Source organism: Lepidochelys kempii, chromosome 2, assembly GCF_965140265.1.
Source record: "Lepidochelys kempii isolate rLepKem1 chromosome 2, rLepKem1.hap2, whole genome shotgun sequence".
NCBI classification, from domain to species: domain Eukaryota; kingdom Metazoa; phylum Chordata; order Testudines; family Cheloniidae; genus Lepidochelys; species Lepidochelys kempii.
Window position 1 is genome coordinate 81,885,436 of NC_133257.1, and position 22,839 is coordinate 81,908,274.

A 22,839-nucleotide genomic window follows, 5' to 3' on the forward strand; every position below is an offset into this window, starting at 1 on the left:
TCTTACACCGAGAAGAAAAATGCTCTTTCCGCTCCACCAAATGCCTTCAGACAGTGCTGTTTTGAGTTATAGTGTGTTTTGTTTCAGGTGCTAGATTTGCAGAATGCTATTGAAAACATAACTGCTGTTTATGACAATGAGACTGTAATGCTGAAGGATATCTGCCTGGCTCCTCTTACTCCCTACAATAACAACTGCACTATCCTAAGTGTGCTCAACTACTTTCAGAACAGTTACTCCATTCTAAATCATTCAGTTGGGGATGAGTTCTTTGTCTATGCTGATTACCACACTCACTTCTTGTACTGTGTCCGGTAAGCAGAGCCACTAAATACATGCTTTAAAAATATTTGTGTACAGATGGACTCTTAAAAACTGTTTTGGGGTTGGTGGGTTTTTTTTCTTCCCATTTGACGTGCTGTATCCAATGCCAGCAGCCTCTGAATTTTTTTCCTGGTTTATTTGATAGAATGCCATCTGTGTGTGTACTTTTGATTGGTAGTAGAGCATCTTTTTCCTGCATTTCCATGTCTACCAGCACTCCAATGGGGTTTTTCACAGTCATAGTGATGGATGCAGCACCAGAGACTCATACAGAGGCTTGAGCAAACCCCACCACCTGGAAAAAATGCAAGATGATATTCTGCTTCAAATCAGCAACATGAGGATTCCTGGCTTATTTCTTCAGGGCATTAAAGAGAGAAAAGTGTTTTTCTAAAGTAAAATATTTTTGTACTAGCAATTTTAAAAGGCTTCACCTGAGAAATCTAGTTGTTTTTTGAAGTTTTTTTTCAGCTTAAAATGTTTTTAAACCACAATAAGTAATTTACAGATAAGCTTTCACCTTTGAGTTTACATCACAAAGCAAGCAAATTTTGTGTTCAGTTTACAAATGTAGTTATTGCTCTGTCACACCAATACCCAGCATAATCGCTGTAACACTGTAAACAATATGTAAGTGTACAAATTTTCAGTGCTGCTTTGCACTCCCAAATATCAGATTATTTAAAAAAAAAAATCAATAAATTGTGAATATATTTTGCAGGGCCCCAGCATCTCTAAATGATACAAGTGAGCTTCATGATCCCTGTTTAGGAACATTTGGTGGACCTGTCTTTCCATGGCTTGTGTTGGGAGGATATGATGGTAGGTGTAATTGCAAATAGAGCTGGAAATATTGTTCATGTACTTAAGGTCGATTACTTCTTAAATTAGATCACTGTCTTTGTTTGTAGGTTTGTACAACTTGTACTCTGTTCCCTTTGTCTCTTCACCTTTGTGAATGCCTTCTGTTTACTTGTAAAGTTCCATGGACATCTTATGGTGCTGTATAAATGTATTCCAGAGAGTTGGGGTCTGGTGAATTGCCTGCTTGCAAGAATGATGAGATAGTCAGTCATGTGAGGATGTAATGACTTTCTCCTAGATTTCACCTGGGAGGGATGGAAACAAACTGTTTCAGAAAGACCATTAATATTGTGGCATATTATTAAAAAAAAAAATTAGTTCCTGCTAAATATTCAGAACAGAACATACTCTGTGTCCCCCAAGTTCCACCTGTCCTGTGAAAGCTCTCTGTGTGTGTGTGTGTGTGTGTGTTGGTTTATTGGAAATATTTAAAAGATTCAGAGGGAAGAAATGAAATAGACAAGAGTTTGAGGGATGGTAGGATGTGCTCTGGCTTTTTGGATCACTTAGAACAGAGCAGAGGAGATGGGGTAGCAATGATGAAAAGTAATTATTTTAGGGAAGTCTTTAGATACTCAGGACTGGGAGGAGTGGGATTATTTTTAAAATGAACACGATATGGTGCCTCCAAAATAAAATTTGACCTCGTTGACCTTGATAGTGTCCCTTTTGAATATTTAATGTGAGTGATTGGGTAGGGTCAAGGTGAATCTAATCACAGTAATTTCAATCAAAAACATATTACATGTGATCAGTGTTCACTCTGAGAAACTTCATGCTTTCTCTGATTGCCCAGTCTTGTTCCATTTAAATAAATGGTAACTCATTGGAACTTCAGTGCTAAGGGATCAGAGTTTGTGTACAAGTTAATTTCACTTGTTACTTTGATTTTTTTTTTTTTAATTGTGGCATAATTTGAGAGGGGTGTGAACAGGAATGCTCATCTCTTACACACTAGATCAGGGATGGGCAAACTTTTTGGCCTGAGGGCCACATCTGAGTATAAAAATTGTATGGAGGGCCATGAATGCTCATGAAATTGGGGGTTGGAGTGTGGGAGGGGGTGCAGGCCCTGGAGTGGGGTCAGATATGAGGAGTTAGGATATGGGAAGGGGCTTCGGCTAGGAGTGCAGGGTCTGGGATGGGGCTGGGGATGAGGGGTTGGGGGTGCAGTATGGTGCTCTAGGCTGGGATCAAGGGGTTTGGAGGATGGAAGGGGGATCAGGGCTGGGGCAGAGAGTTGGGTTACGGGCGGGAGTCACAGGTGCAGGCTCCAGACAGCGCTTACCTCAAGCAGCTCCCGGAAGAAGTGGCACGTACTCCCCTGGCTCCTAAGCGGAGGTGCGGCCAGACAGCTTTGTGCGCTGCCCTAGCCGCAGGCGCTGCTCCTGCAGTTCCCATTGGCCACGGTTCCTGACCAATGGGAGCTGCGGGGGCCACGCTTGGAGCAGGGGCAGCATGAAAAGCTCCCTGGCTGCCCCTACACATAGGAGCCAGCATGGGGTACATGCCACCACTTCCAGGAGCCATGCGGAGACACGTGGAGTGGGGCAAGCCCCTGACGCTGTTCCCTGGCTGGAGTGCCGGAGCAGGGAAAGCTCCTGGTCCTGCTCCCCGGCAGGAGTTTGAGGGCTGGATTAAAACTTCTTTTGGGCCGGATGCGGCCCCTGGACTGTAGTTTGCCCACCCCTGCGCTAGATATATAGGCACAATATCAATTGCTTTATTTAGGTTATGAATGACTTCAGGATTACCTTTCTTTATGATATCACACTTAGCCAGTCAAGAATATTTCTCCTTGGATGAACTCCAAAATTCTCATCCGCCCATGTGTCCCTGCAGACAGTTTCTCTGTAATAGTTTATGGGTGTTCCTGAAATCTGAGGAGTGGTTGCAGGTGACTAAGCAGATTGGATTCAGTGGGATGCCAGAGACCGGAAATGAATTGCTTGAAACAACATCCCATTAAAATCAAAGAGAGAACTTTACAAGAAGTCCCCCATCTTCTTCACAAAGAAAGATCTGTGTCATGTTTTCATAGTGGGTTTTAATGTTTTCTCCTTCCAACCTCTTTCTTTTTTACATATAGATGAAAACTACAATAATGCTACAGCCCTCGTTATTACCTTCCCTGTCCACAATTACTACAATGATACACACAAGCTGATGAGAGTTCTGGCCTGGGAAAAAGAGTAAGTTTCTTGTAATTAAGACTAGACTGTGACAGTTGGAGTAACCTCATTTTTTTCTCTGAGCTTAGCAGACTTCACAGCAAAGACGACAATGTTCTAAACATGCACTGAGGGTACAGAATGCTTCCGTGTATAAATTTGAAGTGTGACATTGATTTAGGATTGACTGTGCCAGTGATTGTACAAAGCTGAATCAAAAATATAAACTTCCACTTCTGTATAACTTTTTGTTTCTGATGAGATCCTTGTTTGGCACATAAACCAAGAGTTGTATCTCTGTGCTCTTGTCAGCAAAGTGCTATCCGGCAACTGAGAAATCCTTGTGAAAACGTTTATGTAGGTCTCACTGAAATAACTTTCTCAGTTCAGACTCTTTCACAAGTAGATTTACTTCAGTAGTTATAGCAATCGATCTTGTGAATCTTTTTTCAATTGCCTGTATTTGAAATTAAATTAGTCTTGTTTTCAAACTCCAGAGAACATTGCTCTTCTGTTTCTTTGTAGAGACTCACTTTCTCCTTGAGTAAATAAGTCATTGTCACATCAAGGGACTGAGATTGGGTTTACAAAAACAAGTATCAGTTCTGTATTGCAACTTACTCTGAGAGAGAATAAGCTACAAGAAAAGCATTCCTATATTTGTGGAAGATGAGCTGGAGACGGTTGGGGTAGAGTGCACTTCTAATTGGTGTCTAATGGTTTAGCATCATAAACTCCACTCAGCTGCATGTTTCTGGGCTGAGAGGAGAGCAAAGGGCTTGTCTAAACACGTTGTACTCCTCTAAGTAGAAGTGAGATGTTAAACCAGTGCAACTTTGTGTAGGGGCACTCTTACATTGGCTTGCACCTGTAAGCCAGGTTTAAACCAAAGTGATATGAATGTCCACACACAAAGTTGTACCAGTTTTGATAAATTGGTTTAACATCACATGTTTTGTTTTAAATTGATGCAACTGTGTGTAGACCTGTCTGAAAGGTAGGTATTTGGTGTTAGGAAATGATCCAAAGTTTTGGGATGCAGATCTGTCATACACTTATTTAAGTCATGCCCTCCACTCATTCCACAGCACCATCAGTTATGTGGAAGTGTTTCAGATGTTCACCATGATAAAAGTGGAAGATCTAGAGAAGTGTGTTCTTAAATACCATGTGCTCTTGTGCAGAAGCGGTTATAGCCTGCTTAACATTAAAGACTTACCTTGATGTTTTTAAACCTTTTCCTACCATCTCAACTCTGTCTTTTGATGGGTAGGTGTACTGTATGTATGTTTTGAAAAAGATGTGGTTTCTTCTTTTTCTTAGCTTGGTGTTTTTAAGAAAACATTTGCTTTTCTTTTCAGGTTTATCAGCTTTGTGAAAAACTACCAGAATCCAAACGTAACCATTTCATTCTCTGCTGAACGGAGTGTTGAAGATGAGATAAACCGTGAAAGTAACAGTGATATCAAGATTGTTGTAATTAGCTATGCTGTCATGTTTCTGTACATCTCAATAGCCCTGGGACACATCAAAAGCTGCAAAAGATTTCTGGTATGTTTAGTTTATGTTGAAAATAATATCATAATCCTAACTTCTTATGTGTGTTTGTGTGTATAGCACATAGCGTTTAAAATAAGTTAGAACACTAATCTTTGTAACACCTTTATTTTGTTAAATAGTCTAATCTCAACTTTAACTAGTTTTCATGATCAGTATTTTAATATCAGCTAGTGGTGTTAGCATTATTATAAAGCATTCCTAGATTTTTGTTGTTTGTCTTACCAGAGTGTTCTGGGTTACAAACGGCTTCTCTTTTTCGAAGAAAGAGAAGAAACTAGGAAATCAGTGTCGCACTTGATCCCCTTTCCTTCCATCACCACATCCCCCTTTTAAAAAAACTTTTTTGTCATTAAATAAGGCATTTTAAGTCATTCCTGAACTAAGGCCTTTCAAATTAGGTGCAGTTTTGCTCTTCAGTTTCAAATAACATAATCCTGAATGTTTAAAAGGGGCCATACTGTAGGCAGCCTCAGTGTAATTAGTAAAGCTACTTATTTTATCATACAAGTCAAGAGTTTACTCCTAGATTGGGAGATATGTTCCAAAATATTCTGGTTGGAATGGCTTTGACGGATGTATTTTCATTACAGTTAATATTGTGTGTGTTTGTTTTTGTTCATTTGTCAGGTGGATTCAAAAATCTCTCTGGGCATTGCAGGCATCCTGATCGTATTGAGTTCAGTAGCATGTTCTTTGGGTATCTTCAGCTATTTTGGAATCCCATTAACATTGATTGTTATTGAAGTCATTCCATTTTTGGTGCTGGCTGTTGGGGTAGACAACATCTTCATTATAGTTCAGACATTTCAGGTATTATAATGATCTCTTTTGTGTTTTTAATGTGTACGTACTATATTAGCTCCTACTTTAGGGCCTCCATCCTGTGAGGTGCTGAATACCCTTCTACTGAATGCAGTAGAAGTTGAAGGTGCCTGGCACCTTGCAGGATGAGGTTTGTCCTGAGAGTTGATTTGTGGGAGAACAGCAAGGATGATATTTATTTAGTGACTTGCAGTTTCTCAGTGTAAAGAATGTTGCTGATGCAGCTCTTTTTTTCTTTTGGAAGAATTAAAATGATTTTTGGCCTCTAGACTGTAAATTATAGGCAGAGATACGGTTCATGGCCTCACAGCGGTGAAAGATTTCACCATCATCTCACACTTTTTACCATCACCTTGGTAGACTGTAGGTGAGCTGGATAATGGGGCTGAAATAGTGTCTGTTTTTATGTAATATTGAGCATGAGGACCATGCTTTATAAAATGTGGTGGTTAATCCATTTTCTAGCTGACAGTTGTCTCCAAAACCCACCAGAAATAACTGGCACCCTTGTGGCATCTCAGCAAAGACCAAGCATTTGAATGGGAGACTGAATTACCCTTTCATCCCTATGGGCCTTCTAGGTTTGGGTTGAAATGCGTTGCTAGGGCAGCGTAGTGAAGCTCATGCTGTGGCTGCTCAGGCTTTGTAGCTACTCAGTGGGTAAAGACAGCTTCTGTCTCGATGACTGTCACTCTAGCACACTAGAAGCACTGACTTACTATAAATACATAACATTGACTTGACATGCCTTTTGTTCCATACTTTTGAGAAGTTTCTCTGAAAATATACTACTTTAATCCCTAATGAGTGAATTACATTTCCTTAAAACAGAGAGATGAGCGTCTTCCAGGTGAAACTTTGGATAAGCAGATCGGCAGAATCCTAGGAGATGTGGCTCCTAGTATATTGCTCTCATCTTTTTCAGAGACGGTAGCATTTTTCTTAGGTAAAAATTTAGTCTTTTTTTCTGTGCTTAGAGATTTTGTACTATACTTATTGCTGTGTATATTATTTATTCACTTTCATCACCCTCTTTGTACAATGCTTAACCAAATAAGAATGTTCACTGTATTGCCTAAAAAAGTACATCCAAGGAACTAAGAGATCTCTACTAACAGTGAAATGAATCTAACTCCACCTCTGTGAGGTAGGCATTAGCCCCAATTTCCATAAAGAGAAACTGCGGTGTGCATGATTCAAAGTGACTTGTCCATGGTTGTACTTACAAAACACGGCAGATTTAGAAATAGAAGTGACAAAATCTCCCACTGATTAGAGAAACTGGCTAGATGTACAGTTGATGGGAAAGTGGGAAGATAGGAATAAGGAGTCTAGAAATCTCAGTCTTAAAGAACTTAGATATTCCCCCTCATCACAAAACCCCCATTGAGTCTGGCACAATTTTATAGTCTTCTCCAGCACTATAACAGGAATGTCTTGGCTGGTATAATGGGATATTTCAGCTCCTATTTTAGGTGCAGCCACAAGATTGTATTGTGAAGTTTCCAGTGACTGCTAGCAATATGTCTGATTCCCACTAGTGCTTTGCTTTAATCAGCATAAATAATAGACTAGAACAGGCATTCTATAGTGTCTTGCGTTGACTGCTGAGAGGGGAGACAAGGAATATCTTAATCATGTTGATGGTATTCTGAACTAGTTTTAATCCATGGTTACTTGCTGAATAATTACATCTGCCTGTATGGTACTGGAGTGGATTTTAACAAGGTGTTTTTGAAATCACCTTTTATATGCAGACCCCAAAGTGGTGTTCTGGCATCCAGGGATCAGTTGGATTCAAAGAAGAGCTAGCTGTGCCCCACTTACCTTCCTATAGCAAATGTGGGGTGGAAAAGAGGGGGTGGCATATAGAGCTGCCTTAGCAGTTCCTATGCCACTTGATTTATCCCCCTTTTCTGGGAAAATCATCCAATGGCATTAGGTAGCCTTGCACTGGCAACTCCGCTCCAGGGCTGCTCCAACATACTGGTGGAGAAGGTCCAGTCTGTATGTTTGTACATATCATTTGGGGATTTGGCCAGGCCTAATGTCCTGACCATCCTTTCGTTCTCCCCCTCCTCCCAGGGACTTTGTCTACCATGCCAGCTGTCCGCACTTTCTCCCTTTTTGCTGGAATGGCTGTGTTCATAGACTTCCTTCTTCAAATAACCTGCTTTGTAAGTCTCTTGGGATTGGACATTAAGCGACAAGAGGTGAGTCCATTCTAATTCCAATTCAATATACTGCAACTTCTGCACACTATTGGGTGGTGATTGCATTAATTCTAATATGACTCGGTTTTATTTTCTAGAGAAATCAAATGGATATTCTGTGTTGTATCAAAGGCCAGGAAGAAGAAAGCAGAGTCCAGCATTCTGAGAGCATCTTGTTGCTGGTCTTCAAAGACTTATATTCTCCATGTCTGCTTAAGGACTGGATGCGACCAATTGTGGTGTGTACACCTTCACTTTTTGTGAGACTTGACCAAGAAAATCTTTTTGAACCAAATACAAATCATCCAAGAAAACTCAGAACTGTCTTAAAGACAGAACTAATGTTTAATTTCTACAGTATTACATACTTTTTCCAAAAATAATTGTTGCACTTAAATTACTTGACTATAAATATTTAGTAATTTATATTAGATGCATTTTTAGTAGGGCTGTCAATTAATTGCTATTAACTCAAAACATTAATTCAGAGATTAACTGCGATTAATCGCAGTTTTAATCACACTGTTAAACAATAGAATACCAATTGACATTTAAGTAGTTTGGATGTTTTTCTACATTTTCAAATATATTGAATTCAAATATAACACAAATACAATAATATAAAGTGTAGAGTGCTCACTTTATATTTTTATTACAAATATTTGCAGTGTAAAAATGATAAACAAAAGAAACAGTATTTTTCAGTTCACCTCATACGAGTACTGTAGTGCAATCTCTATCGTGAAAGCGCAACTTACAAATGTAGATTTTTTTTGTTTTTTTTGAGTGCAGTTATAGAACAATGTAAAGCCACTCGGTCCTACTTCTTGTTCAGCCAATCGCTATGAGAAACAAGTTTGTTTACATTTATGGGAGATAATGCTGCCCACTTCTTATTTACAATGTCACCTGAAAGTGAGAACAGGTATTTGCATGGCACTTTTGTAGCTGGCATTGCAAGGTATTTATCTGCCAGATATGCTAAACATTCGTATGCTTCATGCTTTGGGCACCATTCCAGAGGATATGCTTCCATGCTGATGACGCTCGTTTAAAAAAAAATAATGCGTTAATTAAATTTGTATGTCTCCTGCCCTGTGTGTTACCTGCATTCTGTCATGTATTTCATGATATAGCAGTCTTGGATGATGACCCAGCATGTTGGTTGTTTTTAAGAACACTTTTTCACTTCAGATTTGACAAAACTCAAAGATTTGAGATTTGTAAAGATAGCTACAGCACTCGACCCAAGGTTTAAGAATCTGAAGTGCCTTACAAAATCTGAGCGGGACGGCGTGTGGAGCATGCTTTCAGAAGTCTTAAAAGAGCAACGCTCTGATGCGGAAACTACAGAACCCAAACCACCAAAAAAGAAAATAAACCTTCTGCTGGTGGCATCTGACTCAGATGATGAAAATGAATATGCGTTGGTCTGCACTGCTTTGTATTGTTATCGAGGAGAGCCCATCATCATCATAGACACATGTCCTATGGAATGGTGGTTGAAGTATGAAGGGCCATATGAATCTTCAGCATATCTGGCACGTAAATATCTTGCAACACCGGCTACAACATTGCTATGCAAATACCTGTTCTCACTTTCCGGTGACATTGTAAACAAGAAGCAGGCAGCATTATTTCCTGAAAATGTAAAGAAACTTGTTTGTCTGAGCTATTGGCTGAACAAGAAATAGGACTGAGTGGACTTGTAGGCTCTAAAGTTTTACATTGTTTTGTTTTTAATGCAGGCATTTTTTATACATAATTCTATATTTGTAAGTTCAACTTTCATAATATAGATTGCACTACAGTACTTGTATTAAGTGAATGGAAAAATAATTTATTTTTACAGTGCAAATATTTATAATAAAAAAATAAATATAAAGTGAGCACTATACACTTGTCTGTGTTGTAATTGAAACCAATATATTTGAAAATGTGTAAAACATCCAATATTTATATCAATGATATTCTATCATTGTTTAACCAAGGGATTAATCATGATTAATTTTTTTTTAATCGCTTGACAGCCCTAATTTTTAGTAAGCAGAAGTAAAATAAACATTTTTCTTTTGGATTTGATACTTGAGCCAACTTCCATTTAAACACAATGGAAAGTCTCCCATTTCCCTGAATAGGAGTTGGATTAGACCCTTAGTTCCCAACTTCATTTACTACTGATTGGTTCTGTGATATGGTTAACTGTCAGTAGTTGGCATTCTTAGTCAGTAATATGGTTCTGTATTTAATTTGGGCTTTGATTGTACCTTCCCTCTGAGGTGAAAATAGCTCCTCTTTGTGCTTCTGCCATCACCATACTGCCATCACCATACCATCCAACCTGGTATACTTATTCTGGAACTTCACTACATGGTAGCAATATAATGGATGATTGATTTCCTAAATGAGGAGTATTAATGCATGGAGTCACTGTGTAGGGCTGAAGTCTTTATTTAAAACCGTTCTTGTGTGTCATAAGCTGTTCTTGTCATTTCTTACAGATATCCTTGTTTGTGGGCCTTTTGTCATTCAGTATAGCAGTTTGTCACAAAGTAGAGATTGGCTTGGATCAGTCTCTTTCCATGCCTGATGTAAGTGTTGATTTAAAAAATTTGTGTTTTTTTTTGCAGAAGGGAATGATTTAATCAGTACCAAATAATTGAAACACGTCACCTATCTCTGACTAGACAAAAGTCATGTTACAATTCCTCAGCATTAACACAGTACAGATGAGAAACATGGACAGACTGAGCTGTTTCAGAGATTTAACTCAAGTTTTCTTTTTTAAGGACTCCTATGTAATGGATTACTTCAAATATCTCAGAAAATACCTGCATGCAGGTCCTCCTGTGTATTTTGTCCTAGAAGAAGGGCACAACTACACCTCTTTGGAGGGGCAGAACATGGTGTGTGGTGGAGTTGGATGTAATAACAATTCACTTGTGCAACAAGTCTTCACTGCAGCAGAAATTGACAGCTAGTAAGTGCAGCATTTTTCTCCTACTGATCTCTAGAGCAAGTAGTATAGCTAAAGTTGCCCAGCACATGCGTGATGGGTTTGGTCACAGAGACCCCTCCTGGGGACTGTCACCTTACATGCTGAATTTACCTCTGAGCTCGTTTTCCCTGCCAGCTTGGGACTCCAGAACCCTGCCTTGTTGAGCCAGACACGCTAGCCTGCTGCAACACAGACCCAGGTCTGGTCCACGCCCCCAAAGCTGCAGACTTTAACCAAAAACTGCTCAGCAGGTCACCTATTTCCAGCACCCAGGCACCCAGCTCCCAATGGGATCCAAACCCCAAATAAATCTGTTTTACTCTGTATAAAGCTTTTACAGGGTGAACTCCTAAATTGTCCACCCTCTTTAACTCCTGATAGAGAAATGTGCGTAGTTGTTTGCTCCCCCAGGTATTAATCACTTACTCTGGGTTAATTAATAAACAAAAGTGATTTTATTAAGTATAAAAAGTAGGATTTAAGTGGTTTCAAGTAATAACAGAGAGAAAAAAGTAAGTCACCAAGCAAAACATGCAAGACTAAGCCTAATACATTTAAGAAACTGTTTACAGGTAAAATCTCACCCTCAGATGTTCCAATAAGCTTCTTTCACACGCTAGACTCCTTCCTAGTCTGGGCCCAATCCTTTCCCCTGGTGCAGGCATCTCAGGTGGAAAACAGGGGTGTTCTCATGACTGGCAGCCTCCTTTGTTCTCTTCCACCCCCTTTTTATAGCTTTGGCACAAGGCGGGAATCTTTTGTGTCTCTGGGTCCCCACCCCTCCTTCTAAATGGAAAAGTACCAGATTTAAGATGGATCTCATTACCAGGTGACAGGGTCACATGTCACTGTAAGACCTCATTCTTCATTATCCAGGGGCTGGCCCACAGGCACACAGGAAGGCTTGCAGATAAATAAACCATCCACAACCAATTGTCCTAGTCAATGGGAGCCATCAAGATTCTGAATCACCATTAATGGCCCACACTTTGCCTAATTACAGTAGGACCGCAGTGTTATACTTCATATTTCTAGCTTCAGATACAAGAATGATACATTTATACAAATAGGATGACCACACTCAGTAGATTATAAGCTTTGTAATGATACTTTACAAGAGACCTTTTGCATGAAGCATATTCCAGTCACATTATAGTCACACTCATAAGCATATTTCTATTAAACATTATGGAGTGCAACATCACAATGTCTTATTACAAGGAACACTTCCTGTTTCAGTTGCTTATAAGTTTGCCAAATGTTTGGGCTGAAATTTTCCATGCTGGGATTCTGCCTTGTACTGAACTTTTTGGAAAGCTTTAGCAAAAATGGTTCAGCAGTTTTCCAGAACAAGACTGGGGGGAAAAGACTTAGTTTTACATGTGTTTTTAAAAAACACTACAATTATAGTGCTTCCGTGCTTTGGATCAAGGACCTGAAATTTTATGCGGAGTTTTCTTTGGTGTCAGGGATGTGCCCTCTTGCTGTTCCCATGAAAAACTGAATTTGAAAAATCTTAGTTAAGACATGCTCAGGTAGACTTGTTAGAGCTTGACCGCTTGAACTCATCAAAGATTCCATCTGTACTTAGCATGCTCCAGGTTGTGATTGCAGGGGCTGAGCAGGACTTTTGCTGTAATTGCTGCTGTAATTCATGTGGTGCTGGGCTCAGGAACTGAGAAAGAGGAATCTTTCTCCTGTGCTCTCGATGATTCATCCGCCGGTGCCTAGGCAGTATGGAGGAGGAAGTGGTCTGACTCAAATGCAGTGTGGACAAGAGACATCTGGGACAGTGGTTGTCAACCTTTCCAGAATACTGTACCCCTTTCAGGAATCTGAAGCCTGAGCCCTGCTGCCTGGGGCTGAAGCATGTAACTTAGCTTTGCAGGTGCCCCACCTCGCCCCAACCCAAACCTGTTCTGTGCCCCCTTGGGTTAAGAAACACTGATCTAGATGAGTTGAAGTACCCTCTGGAAGACCTCTGCATATCCCCATGGATATGTACCCCTGGTGGAGAATCACTGATTTGGGGTGTGGTGGAGGGAGTTGATTGGGCCTGGGAGCTTGCGGGCAGGGGAGAGATAGGACTGGCTGGGCAAAGAAACTAGTACTGGGGAGCAGAAGAGTGGGACTGGGATGAGGAGACTGGGGTTTGGACAGGGAGCCTTGAACCAGGGGACTGGGATGAAGAGTCTGGAGTGAGTGAGACAGGGACTGGCTATGTGAGGAGACTGGTATGAGGAGCTAGAGTTGGGGAATGAGAATAGATAGTACTGGGACAGGGACTGCTAGAGGGGACGGGGCAGAGCACACTAGGTATCCCTAGAACACATTCCCCTCCAGTGGTTGATCTTGAAATGGAACCCAAGATTCCTGTGTCTCACCTTTCGTCTGCTGTCAGCAAAGATCTGTGAAACCCACCAGCAAAATTTCTCATCCCCCTCTAGTGCTGGTCCACATAAAAGATAACCCACTACTCCCATTGGCTTAAGTAGCAGAGGTCTGTGCTGTGGATCTAAAGTTCCAATCCTGATGTTAAACCCCGTGGGTGTCGATGTCAGAATGATGGAATTTTTTTTCAGTGTGTTTTTTTAAAATCCTAGTTTGTATGTAATTTGCTATGTTAAAAGAACTCTAAAAGTTGTGAAGTTTGAATGCTTTTAAGTAAATGCCAGAATTAAGGTTGTGTCTCTTGAATCATCTGTCTGGTATCTATTGGTATCTATTTTTGTTATGTTTCAGCACAAGGATAGGCTTTCCCCCCTCTTCATGGATTGATGATTATTTTGATTGGGTTAAACCACAGTCATCCTGCTGCAGAGTCTACAACACTACTGGACAGTTCTGCAATGCTTCAGGTACTCTGCGTTTTTTTTCATGTTTCCAGTGTTGCTTTAATCATATTTACAAAAGCTTTTCAAATACATTTTCTTCTAAATAAGGACTTGAATCTACCCTCTTCTTTTAATATCACAGCGTTCAACCTGCTTTGTGCAACTTTTTTTTTTAATTGGCTAGATGTACTTTACTTTCCCATTCTGGAATTATTGCCATTTCTGGAAGGAGACTAAATTTAATGCAGTTTAAATGTTAAAATGCTGCGTTCTTAGAAGATACCCTTTTGGACAATAATGTTCCCAAAATAACTAATTGACGTATGGACCACTTTGATCCTTATGAGCTCTAGATAATGCAATCAGCAGTTTATGGCCCTCGTGTCTTGAAAATTGCCTGCACTGTGCCTTGCGTGTTGGGATCTGTTGTACGGTACTGAATACAGAACATAGAGCTCAGTAACACTATTTTAGTCTTTGTATTGGACTAGCCTTATCTAATGTAACAGCAATCCCAAGCACAAAGAAATGGGTGTATTTGATGCAGAAAATATAGGACTTAGCTCTGTATTTTGGGTTTTCTCTCTGGATAGAGTAAGAAGAGTAAAATTTTTATATAACTCTTCTTACTCGTGTGTGTGTGTGTGTGTGTGTGTATGTGTATGTGTATGTATGTATATATATATATTATATATAATATGAGCTACCTTTATCCAGCAGTGAAAGAATTAGTTCTTTTAGGGTTGGATGAGCCCTTCAGGTCACTGAAGTGAAACTGAGTATTGTACAATGTCCTATAGATGTACCCTTGCTGTCTGGCTGACATTGAGTGCTTTTTATTTCTTTCTGCTTTTGTTTTTTCCAGTTGTCGATGTATCCTGCATGCGTTGCCGTCCACTGACTCAAGAAGGCAAGCAGAGGCCTCAGGGTGGAGACTTCATGAAATTTTTGCCAATGTTCTTGTCCGATAACCCTAATCCTAAATGTGGAAAAGGGTAAGTGCCTATAGACTGAATCAGTTTAATCTCTGTTGAAAATTAGCAGGTGAAATAGGAACCAACAGTGACACTTGTTTATGAAATGTATACCCATCATCCAAGCCTCTGTGGGCACACCTGCATTTTAATTTTAAAAACATACTGAAATACAGACCACCTAAAAACAGAAAATCCTCTTGTGCTCCTATGAGGCAAAGTTGTAAGTATCAGATTTTCTTTTGTCCTAGTTATCTTGTCTGGAACATCCTACCTAAGTGATCAACATACATGATCTCTTGTGGGGGCGCTAGTTAGTACTTTAGGAATATTTTCTGATAACACTGTAGAACCCATGTCTCGTATCATAAGAATTTGCAGATAGTTGGATTTCTTTGCTATTTGAGTTACATTGAGAAATCCTGATTCTTGGCATCAAAATGAAAGTGGTTGATCTTGTTGCTTGACCATGAAGTAATACAGTTGCACTTCATGTACAGAGGACATGCTGCATATAGCTCTGCTGTCAACTTCATAAACAAGAACTCTGATGTTGGAGCTACTTACTTTATGACTTACCATACAGTGCTCAAAACTTCAGCTGACTTCATTGATGCTATGAAAAAAGCACGGATCATAGCAGATAACATTACTGAAACCATGGGCATCAAAGAAAAGAATTACCGTGTGTTCCCTTACAGGTATGTGGTGGATTTTTTTCGCTCTAGGAATGTGTGTATAGTAACTTCGGGGAAGAGGTCGTGGGTTCTGGAGAAAGTGCATGTTGGCTGGATGTATGTATTAAGGGCTGAGGAAGGATCTTAAAGTATTTTAGTTGTTTTTTTTAACTATGATTTAGCAGCTGGAAATAAGGAAAGCCAGCACCATGGGACCACCAGCATATGTCTCTAGGTCCCAGTTTGAGAACCTCTGTGTTAGGGGTTCTACCAAGACAATTAAATACATTGTTGTTCGAAGCCAGTCGCTTTCCAACCTACTCCTGCCAGCGATTCTTCCAATCTACCCCACAATAAAGACAATGTTAGTCTTCTCCAGTTTGCAGGAGTTACCTGTGTGTCCAGTTTTTGCACTGTCATCTCTTCGGAGCCATATGTCCTCTGCTTTTCTTTTTCCTATCTGAATCTGTAGAAGGCTGACCAGCCATTCAGGAATTTGTGCAGGTCTTAGGGATTTTCCTTAGATGCCACTATTTCTTCATTTTACCTTCTGCTATTCCCTATCCTTTAAAACCTCTTGGTTTTTTATACTTGTTATACTGAACTTTTGAAAAGTTCAAGTGATTCAGTGCTCTAAATTCTTGCTGCTAATTGTTGCTATCCACTTTTTCCTGACCCTCTTCCTTGATGCTTTTTCTAAACTGTGAGGACTCTTCCCTCATAAACACAGGGATTTTAGAATAAACAAACAAAAAGCCAACTTTTAAATACCCAGAAGAGAAATTTCTTGCTCCTCAGACCTCTTCAAAACAGCTGATGAAATTAAATTGGAATCAATATCTTGCAGTAAAACTTATTCCTTTGACTTTCTCCACCTTAAAAAAACTTGAAAGAATATGAATGTTCTTAACAATATTAATGTTTCATGAAATTCACTTTTTTAAGGTTTAGCCTATTACCTGTATTTGATATCATCTTTTTACTGCCCTGTTCTCAATTAAAAAAACACTTAGGAAAATAGTTCTCTAGGATTAAAGAACTTTTTCTTTTTTTTTTTTAAATCTGGTTCCTCTATGGCTATTGTGGAAGTATAACATTGTATAAGTATAACGTTATATAAGGGGACTTGCTGGATACATTGTATATGAGAGGGCATGCCAAAACATGTTACAAAGTATCTGAGGGAGCACACATAGGGACAGTTAGCTTTTGAATGGAGAAGCAATTAAGATAGAGCCAGCATGTCTAAGAAGCAGGCATCAGAATGGAAGGTGTGAAGTGCAATTAGTTAAGTTAACTGGAAGCTGTTAAAGGAGATTGTTAAGAGTGGCAGGTAATTGAAGATACGTGACTGGTCTCGGGGATCGCGAAGGGTGGTGACTAAAATCTTTTTCTTCTTTTGTCTGTAACTTCTCTGTAACTTGTTCTCCAAAAAACTGTATAAATTAAGACACAAGCCCCACTCGGGGGGCTCACTTCTAAATGTATTAGCAGAGCAGCTTTGCTAATAAAACAGAATGGTCTGATAAATTGTGAGCCTGAGTCAAACTTTGACACTATGTATTCACTTAAAATGCTACAGTGGCACAGCTGTAGTGCTTCGGTGTAGGCACTTAGTACAGTGATGGGAGAGGTTCTTCTGTGGCTATAGCTAATCCAACTCTCTGAGAGGCGGTAGCTAGGTTGATGGAAGAATTCTTCTGTTGACCTACCGCTGTCTACACCCAGGGTTAGGTCAGATTAACTATCTCTCAGGGTGTGGATTTTCATGCACTTGAGAGATGTAGTTATGCTGATGTAACTTTTTTCAATGTAGCTCAGCCCTGAGTCAAGAAAAATAATAGATAGGTGTTTTCTACAAACCTCAATGATTCAAACGCTTATGTCACCAAGAATCATCTCCTAAATAGGTCTAACCAAATGGATGGCTAATGACTGTCTCTTCTTTCCACAGTGTGTTTTACGTCTTCTATGAACAATATCTGACAATTGTGCATGACACCATCTTTAACCTCTGCGTGTCCTTGGGATCGATATTCTTGGTGACGACTGTGCTGCTTGGTTTTGAAGTGTGGGCTGCTGTGATGGTATCCATTACTATTGCTATGATACTAGTCAACATGTTTGGAATAATGTGGCTTTGGGGCATAAGCCTGAATGCTGTTTCACTGGTTAACCTTGTTATGGTAAGGGGTATGTGTATTTGTGTGTGTGTGTTTAAAGGGGCTTTGATGTTTTCAGTGCAAAAGCAATGTACATAGCATGTCCTGAAATCTGTGACTGGCATTATGTTGTAAAACCTGACAATTGTAACTTAATATCTGTTTTGTATAGAAAACTTGCTAAGGGCATGGCTACACTAGTGTGTTTACAGTGGCGTACCACTGTAAACTCTCTAGTGTAGCTGCTTGAAGCTGACAGGAGAGCTCTCCAGGGCTGGAGCACCCACGGAAAAAAATTAGCAGGTGCTTAGCACCCACTGGCAGCCCCCTTCCCCCCAGCACCTCCTGTCCACTGATGGCCATGCTGATCAACTCCTCCCCCACCCCCTCCTAGCACCTTCTGCCCTCTGTGGATCAGCTGTTCTGCAGTGTGCAGGAGGCACTGGGAGGGAGGAGGAGCAGGGACGGGGTGCACTTGGGAGGGTTGGGGGTGGGGCCTTGGGAAAGGGGTGGAGTGCCTGGAACTGAGTGGGAGAGTTGAGCACCCCTGGGGAAAGTTGAAGCTGGTGCCTGTGGGCTTAACTACTCCAGCCCCTGTGAGTGGCAGAAGCTTCGGCGGGAGACACAGCACTGTCCACATGAGCACTTCTGTCAGTGTAACTCATGTTGCTTGGGGTGATTGATTCACACCCTTGAGCAACATAAATCATGCTGATGTAAGCTACAGTGTAGACATAACCTTAGACTTATTCTGACAGGAGTGAAGAGGTTAATCTCTTATAATGTGCTTTAGAAAATTTATACATGTGGGACTTTGCACAGATACTGTTAGAAAGGTAACTGCACAGTGTGAGATGGTGTGTAAAACCCATCTTTTACAGGCAGTGTGCATAAACAGAGAAGAACAGAGCTTGGTTGTATCTTCACTAACTTTTCCAAGTAGCAGCCGTGTTAGTCTGTATTCGCAAAAAGAAAAGGAGTAATTGTGGCACCTTAGAGACTAACAAATTTATTTGAGCGTGAACTTTCGTGAGCTACAGCTCACTTCATCGGATGCATCTGTTAGTCTCTAAGGTGCCACAAGTACTCCTTTTCTATTTACTAACTTTTCCATTGTTTCACTACAACTGATGCAACTTCTATCTGTAGTAGCAGTAGTAAAAGCAGGCTGCATATCATGTCATTTAGATCTGGTCTTGTGTGTGCATGCACATGCCATACTGTCTCCACACCATTAATCCCTGCATGATTAAGGTTTTACCCAACTGATGCCTCTGCACACTGGGAACACTACAGCTGCTGATCCAAGGGTAGAAATGCCTGTGGCCAATCTAAGTTAAGGGATACAGTAACATCACTAAGAAAGGGTGTAGTGTAATGGAAGGGGAATGAGTAAAAAGCTACTGTAGGCCTTGGAGAACCATTTCAAGACTCTGGCCATATGTTTTGTTTGCCCTCTGGTGACTGTTTTAGGAGAGGTTTCAGAGTAGCAGCCCTGTTAGTCTGTATCCGTAGAAAGAAAAGGAGGACTTGTGGCACTTTAGAGACTAAAAAATTTATTAGAGCATAAGCTTTCGGGAGCTACAGCTTGCATCCGATGAAGTGAGCTGTAGCTCACGAAAGCTTATGCTCTAATAAAATTTTTAGTCTCTGAGGTGCCACAAGTCCTCCTTTTGTTTTAGGAGATGCTTTAATGCAGGCTTGAAAAGGACAAACAGTGCCCGAGCTAGCGTCTAGCGCCAAACAGTGGCTGTTGTAAGAGAAATAAATAGCAAATGAGTGAAGGCCCAGTAAAAACTTGTTGGCTTTATTCAATGTCTTATGGGCAAGTGAGAACCAGACAGCCAAAAACTATGTAAACACAGCTCATTTTCTGATGCTTCATGTCTTGTCCATGCTACAAAATGCTGCTGATGGAGTAAATTAGGTGTACAGTTGAAGGAAGACTTTAAAAGCAAAAGATACACACTTATAATGGAACCCTGAGAAGAAAAAGTGCTAGTGAGGGAGTACAATGACTCTTTCAATGCAGACGTACCAATCTCCGTTGGACTTTTTCATAATGCAGTGTAGATACACATAAGATCTCCATGGGTGTTTATCTGCAAATATTGAACCTGTTTTTGGAGTGGTATCAAAATTCAGGATCAAATGTCAAAGTTTGTTACATAAGAGAATGTTTCTACAGCAAGACCAGTTGTGTGTGTCTTTCCTCCCCCCAATACAGTCAGTGATCCAGTCACTAGCCAGTTTCCTAAGGGTCAATACACTGGTGCTTTTTACATATTAACTGCTTTAATAAATTATATTTAAACCAGTCACTGAGCTCTGTGCTCATGGTTTTGTCACCAGAACCCCCTCTCAAAATTTGCCCTACAATCTCTGATCCCAGCTTTTTTAGAAAAGTCAAATTGTATGTTTTGACTCTCTTGTATATTTAGACTGGCATCTTGGACAGTAATTTATAGCCTCTTTGGCCCTCAATACGTGGGGGCTGAAGTGATAGCTTGGCACCAAGAAATTAACTGACCTGTTCTTACTTTCAGAGCTGTGGTATCTCGGTGGAGTTCTGCAGTCATGTCACAAGAGCATTCACTGTTAGTGCCAAGGGTAGCAGAGTAGAGCGTGCAGAAGAAGCACTGTCCTGCATGGGCAGTTCTGTAAGTGTCTGTTCCTTTGTAGTAATATGTTCCTTTTGTGTGTGCAGACAAAATGACTTAAACTCAAGTTCAGTGCTTTCCCATCATCACTGCAACTTTAATCAAGTAATACCTTGTTACTTACTAAATGCTTATGTTGTAGGATCCACTTTGCCTGTCATATACTGGGTGTCATTCTGCAATGGTTAACCTTCTGTTATAATGGTGTCAGTCACAATTCCCTACATGAGTCTAGATTTCTGTTATAGGCCTGAAAATAAGGTTTATAACTTCTGATTAGTTTGATTTGATTGTAAATTGTGATGCTTAAAATTGACTAAAACTTTCTAAAATTCATTTTTAAGTGTGACTATTCAGTGTTAGGTCATAGCCTGAAATTTTAAAAATGCTTGTGTCATTTTATTGGCTCAGGTGTTCGGCAGGCATTATAGAACTCCAAACAGTTTCAGCTTTGACTTCTCTTCAATGTAGTTAACCTCTGGCGGTGCTTTCAACCAAAATTAGTTGGAGTATAGACTAAAGCCTGAGTGAAGGTTGCACAGGCTAGTTATGTTAGCTAACACATGGTATAAATATACTTTTTTGGGGTCTCTGTAGTTAGTTGGGTGATCAGCCACACTCATGTTAGTGTCCTTGCTGGTGTTGCATTCCCCCATATGTGTCACTAGGACTTCTGGGAGCATGGTTCTTAGTGCTGCGGTAAGCTGAACTGCTGTGACTTTCCCAATGGATCATGTGAGAAATCTTCTGTCCTTCTGGGAATGCAAAGGGAATTGTTTTCCAGTGCCTTCCCCCCAGCGGTAGAATGGTTTTTCCTGTGTCCTCACGACAAATGGGCAGCTTACCAGCCTGATTGCAAGCTTCACTTGGGCTTGAGTGAGACAGCTAGCCTGTGTTAGAAACTTCAATGAAGTTGGGTCAGATGTCTGTGTGTGGATGGGAGCTGGGTTGGGGACAGCATCTGAGAAAGAACCTGAGTTAAGAACCTGCAGTGAAGTAATCCCCCCAGAATAACACAAGCTAAAATCTCAGTGAAGGCAAGGCCATTTTCAGTTTTTCCAGCTGTTAGGATTCCCCTCTGCCTTACCTTGACTTCCTTTTTTCTAAGGAAGATGCTCCCTGAATTGGAGCAGGGGCCTGTAGAGGCTTAAATATAATTCAAGCACATGATGATGCTCAATATGAGATTAAAATCAGCTGGCTGTGTCATGATTAAATGGAACCTTCCTGTGGTGATCACACCATGTCACATTGGAAGGGGAAATGGTTGTCAGAAAACCTTTTAGCCAAGTCAAAATTCCCTCTTCTAGTTTTTTGTTTCTGTAACATCTAAATATAAAATGAAATTACTAAGGGGGTGAGAGATGTAGTAGTGTTACAGGGGGATTCTTTATCAAGTGGGACTCCCAGTAGACTAACTTTCTTGATCTCCTTTCCTTTTTTGATTACATGCTCTTTTGAATTATACTTATTTTAGCTATATTCCTATTATCCTTCCTCTATTGCAGGCGTGGGCAAACTTTTTGTCCCGAGGGCCACATCTGGGTATGGCAGGCTATCAATACTCACGAAATTGGGGGTAGGGGTGTGGGCTCTGGGGTTGGGCCAGAAATGAGTTCAGGGTGGGGGTGGGGCTCTGGGCTGGGACAGAGTTGTTTGGAGGGCAGGAGCGGGATCAGGGTGGGGGTTGTGGCATGTGGGGGGGCTTAAGGGTGCAGACTCCAGGCAGTGCTTACCTCGAGCAGTACCATGTCCCCACTCTTGCTCCTATGTGGAGGTGCGGCCAGGTGGTTCTGCATGCTGCCCTCGCAGCTCCCATTGGCTGCGGTTCCTGGCCAATGGGAGCTGCGGAGCTTGGGGCAGGGCACTGTGGAGCCCCCTGGCTGTCCCTATGCATAGGAGCTGGAGGAGCGGGGCAAGCTCCTGCTTCCTGATAGGAGCTTGAGAGCTGGATTAAAAGGTCACAGTCCAGATGCAGTCTGTGGGCTGTAGTTTGCCCACCACTGCTCTATGCAGTATAAGGGATGATTGTACTTTCAAGGAATATTGCAATATTTAAACTTTCAGAATGGGGTATTTCTTCATTCTCACAGTTTCGCTAGTGAATAAGCAAGTCACATGACACCATGTCATTTTGCATGAAATCACTTAATTATTTTTAACCTCTTCTATTACCAGGTTTTCAGTGGTATCACTCTGACAAAATTTGGAGGAATTGTAGTGTTGTTCTTCTCCAAATCCCAAATCTTTCAGATCTTCTACTTCAGGATGTATCTAGCTATGGTGGTGCTTGGAGCTATCCATGGATTAATATTTCTTCCTGTTATGCTTAGTTATATAGGTAAGAATACACTGGACTGCTAAAGATGGATTTTAAAATCGGTGTAGTCTTCAACTTATCCCTCTCATTCAGTAAGAAAAAGTCTACAGCTGTATGCCTAAATAAACAGCTAGGGATATAGTTGCTTCAAATACATTGGATCACCTGCTGTGACCCACTTACAGTTTAGTTTGTAGTAATTTGGTCCTGTTAAAATAGATCTGTTTACAGCAGACTTTCCATCCCTTTTCAGTAGTCTA

The 22,839-nt window shown here is 40.6% G+C and overlaps 1 protein-coding gene across 3 annotated transcripts in view; it reads left to right on the plus strand.

The window, feature by feature from the left end:
- Positions 1-22,839, plus strand: part of NPC1 (NPC intracellular cholesterol transporter 1) — a 52,028-nt gene that overhangs the window by 27,253 nt on the left and 1,936 nt on the right. For all 3 annotated transcript variants that reach the window (XM_073331384.1, XM_073331386.1, XM_073331385.1), the window contains 16 exons: positions 88-314; positions 1,046-1,146; positions 3,278-3,380; positions 4,721-4,910; positions 5,547-5,729; positions 6,573-6,687; positions 7,827-7,954; positions 8,053-8,193; positions 10,456-10,545; positions 10,744-10,934; positions 13,695-13,810; positions 14,652-14,781; positions 15,261-15,461; positions 17,392-17,623; positions 20,146-20,259; positions 22,438-22,600. In XM_073331384.1, coding sequence (XP_073187485.1) covers positions 88-314; positions 1,046-1,146; positions 3,278-3,380; positions 4,721-4,910; positions 5,547-5,729; positions 6,573-6,687; positions 7,827-7,954; positions 8,053-8,193; positions 10,456-10,545; positions 10,744-10,934; positions 13,695-13,810; positions 14,652-14,781; positions 15,261-15,461; positions 17,392-17,623; positions 20,146-20,259; positions 22,438-22,600 — 2,425 coding nt within the window. The remainder of the gene's footprint in view (positions 1-87; positions 315-1,045; positions 1,147-3,277; positions 3,381-4,720; positions 4,911-5,546; positions 5,730-6,572; positions 6,688-7,826; positions 7,955-8,052; positions 8,194-10,455; positions 10,546-10,743; positions 10,935-13,694; positions 13,811-14,651; positions 14,782-15,260; positions 15,462-17,391; positions 17,624-20,145; positions 20,260-22,437; positions 22,601-22,839) is intronic.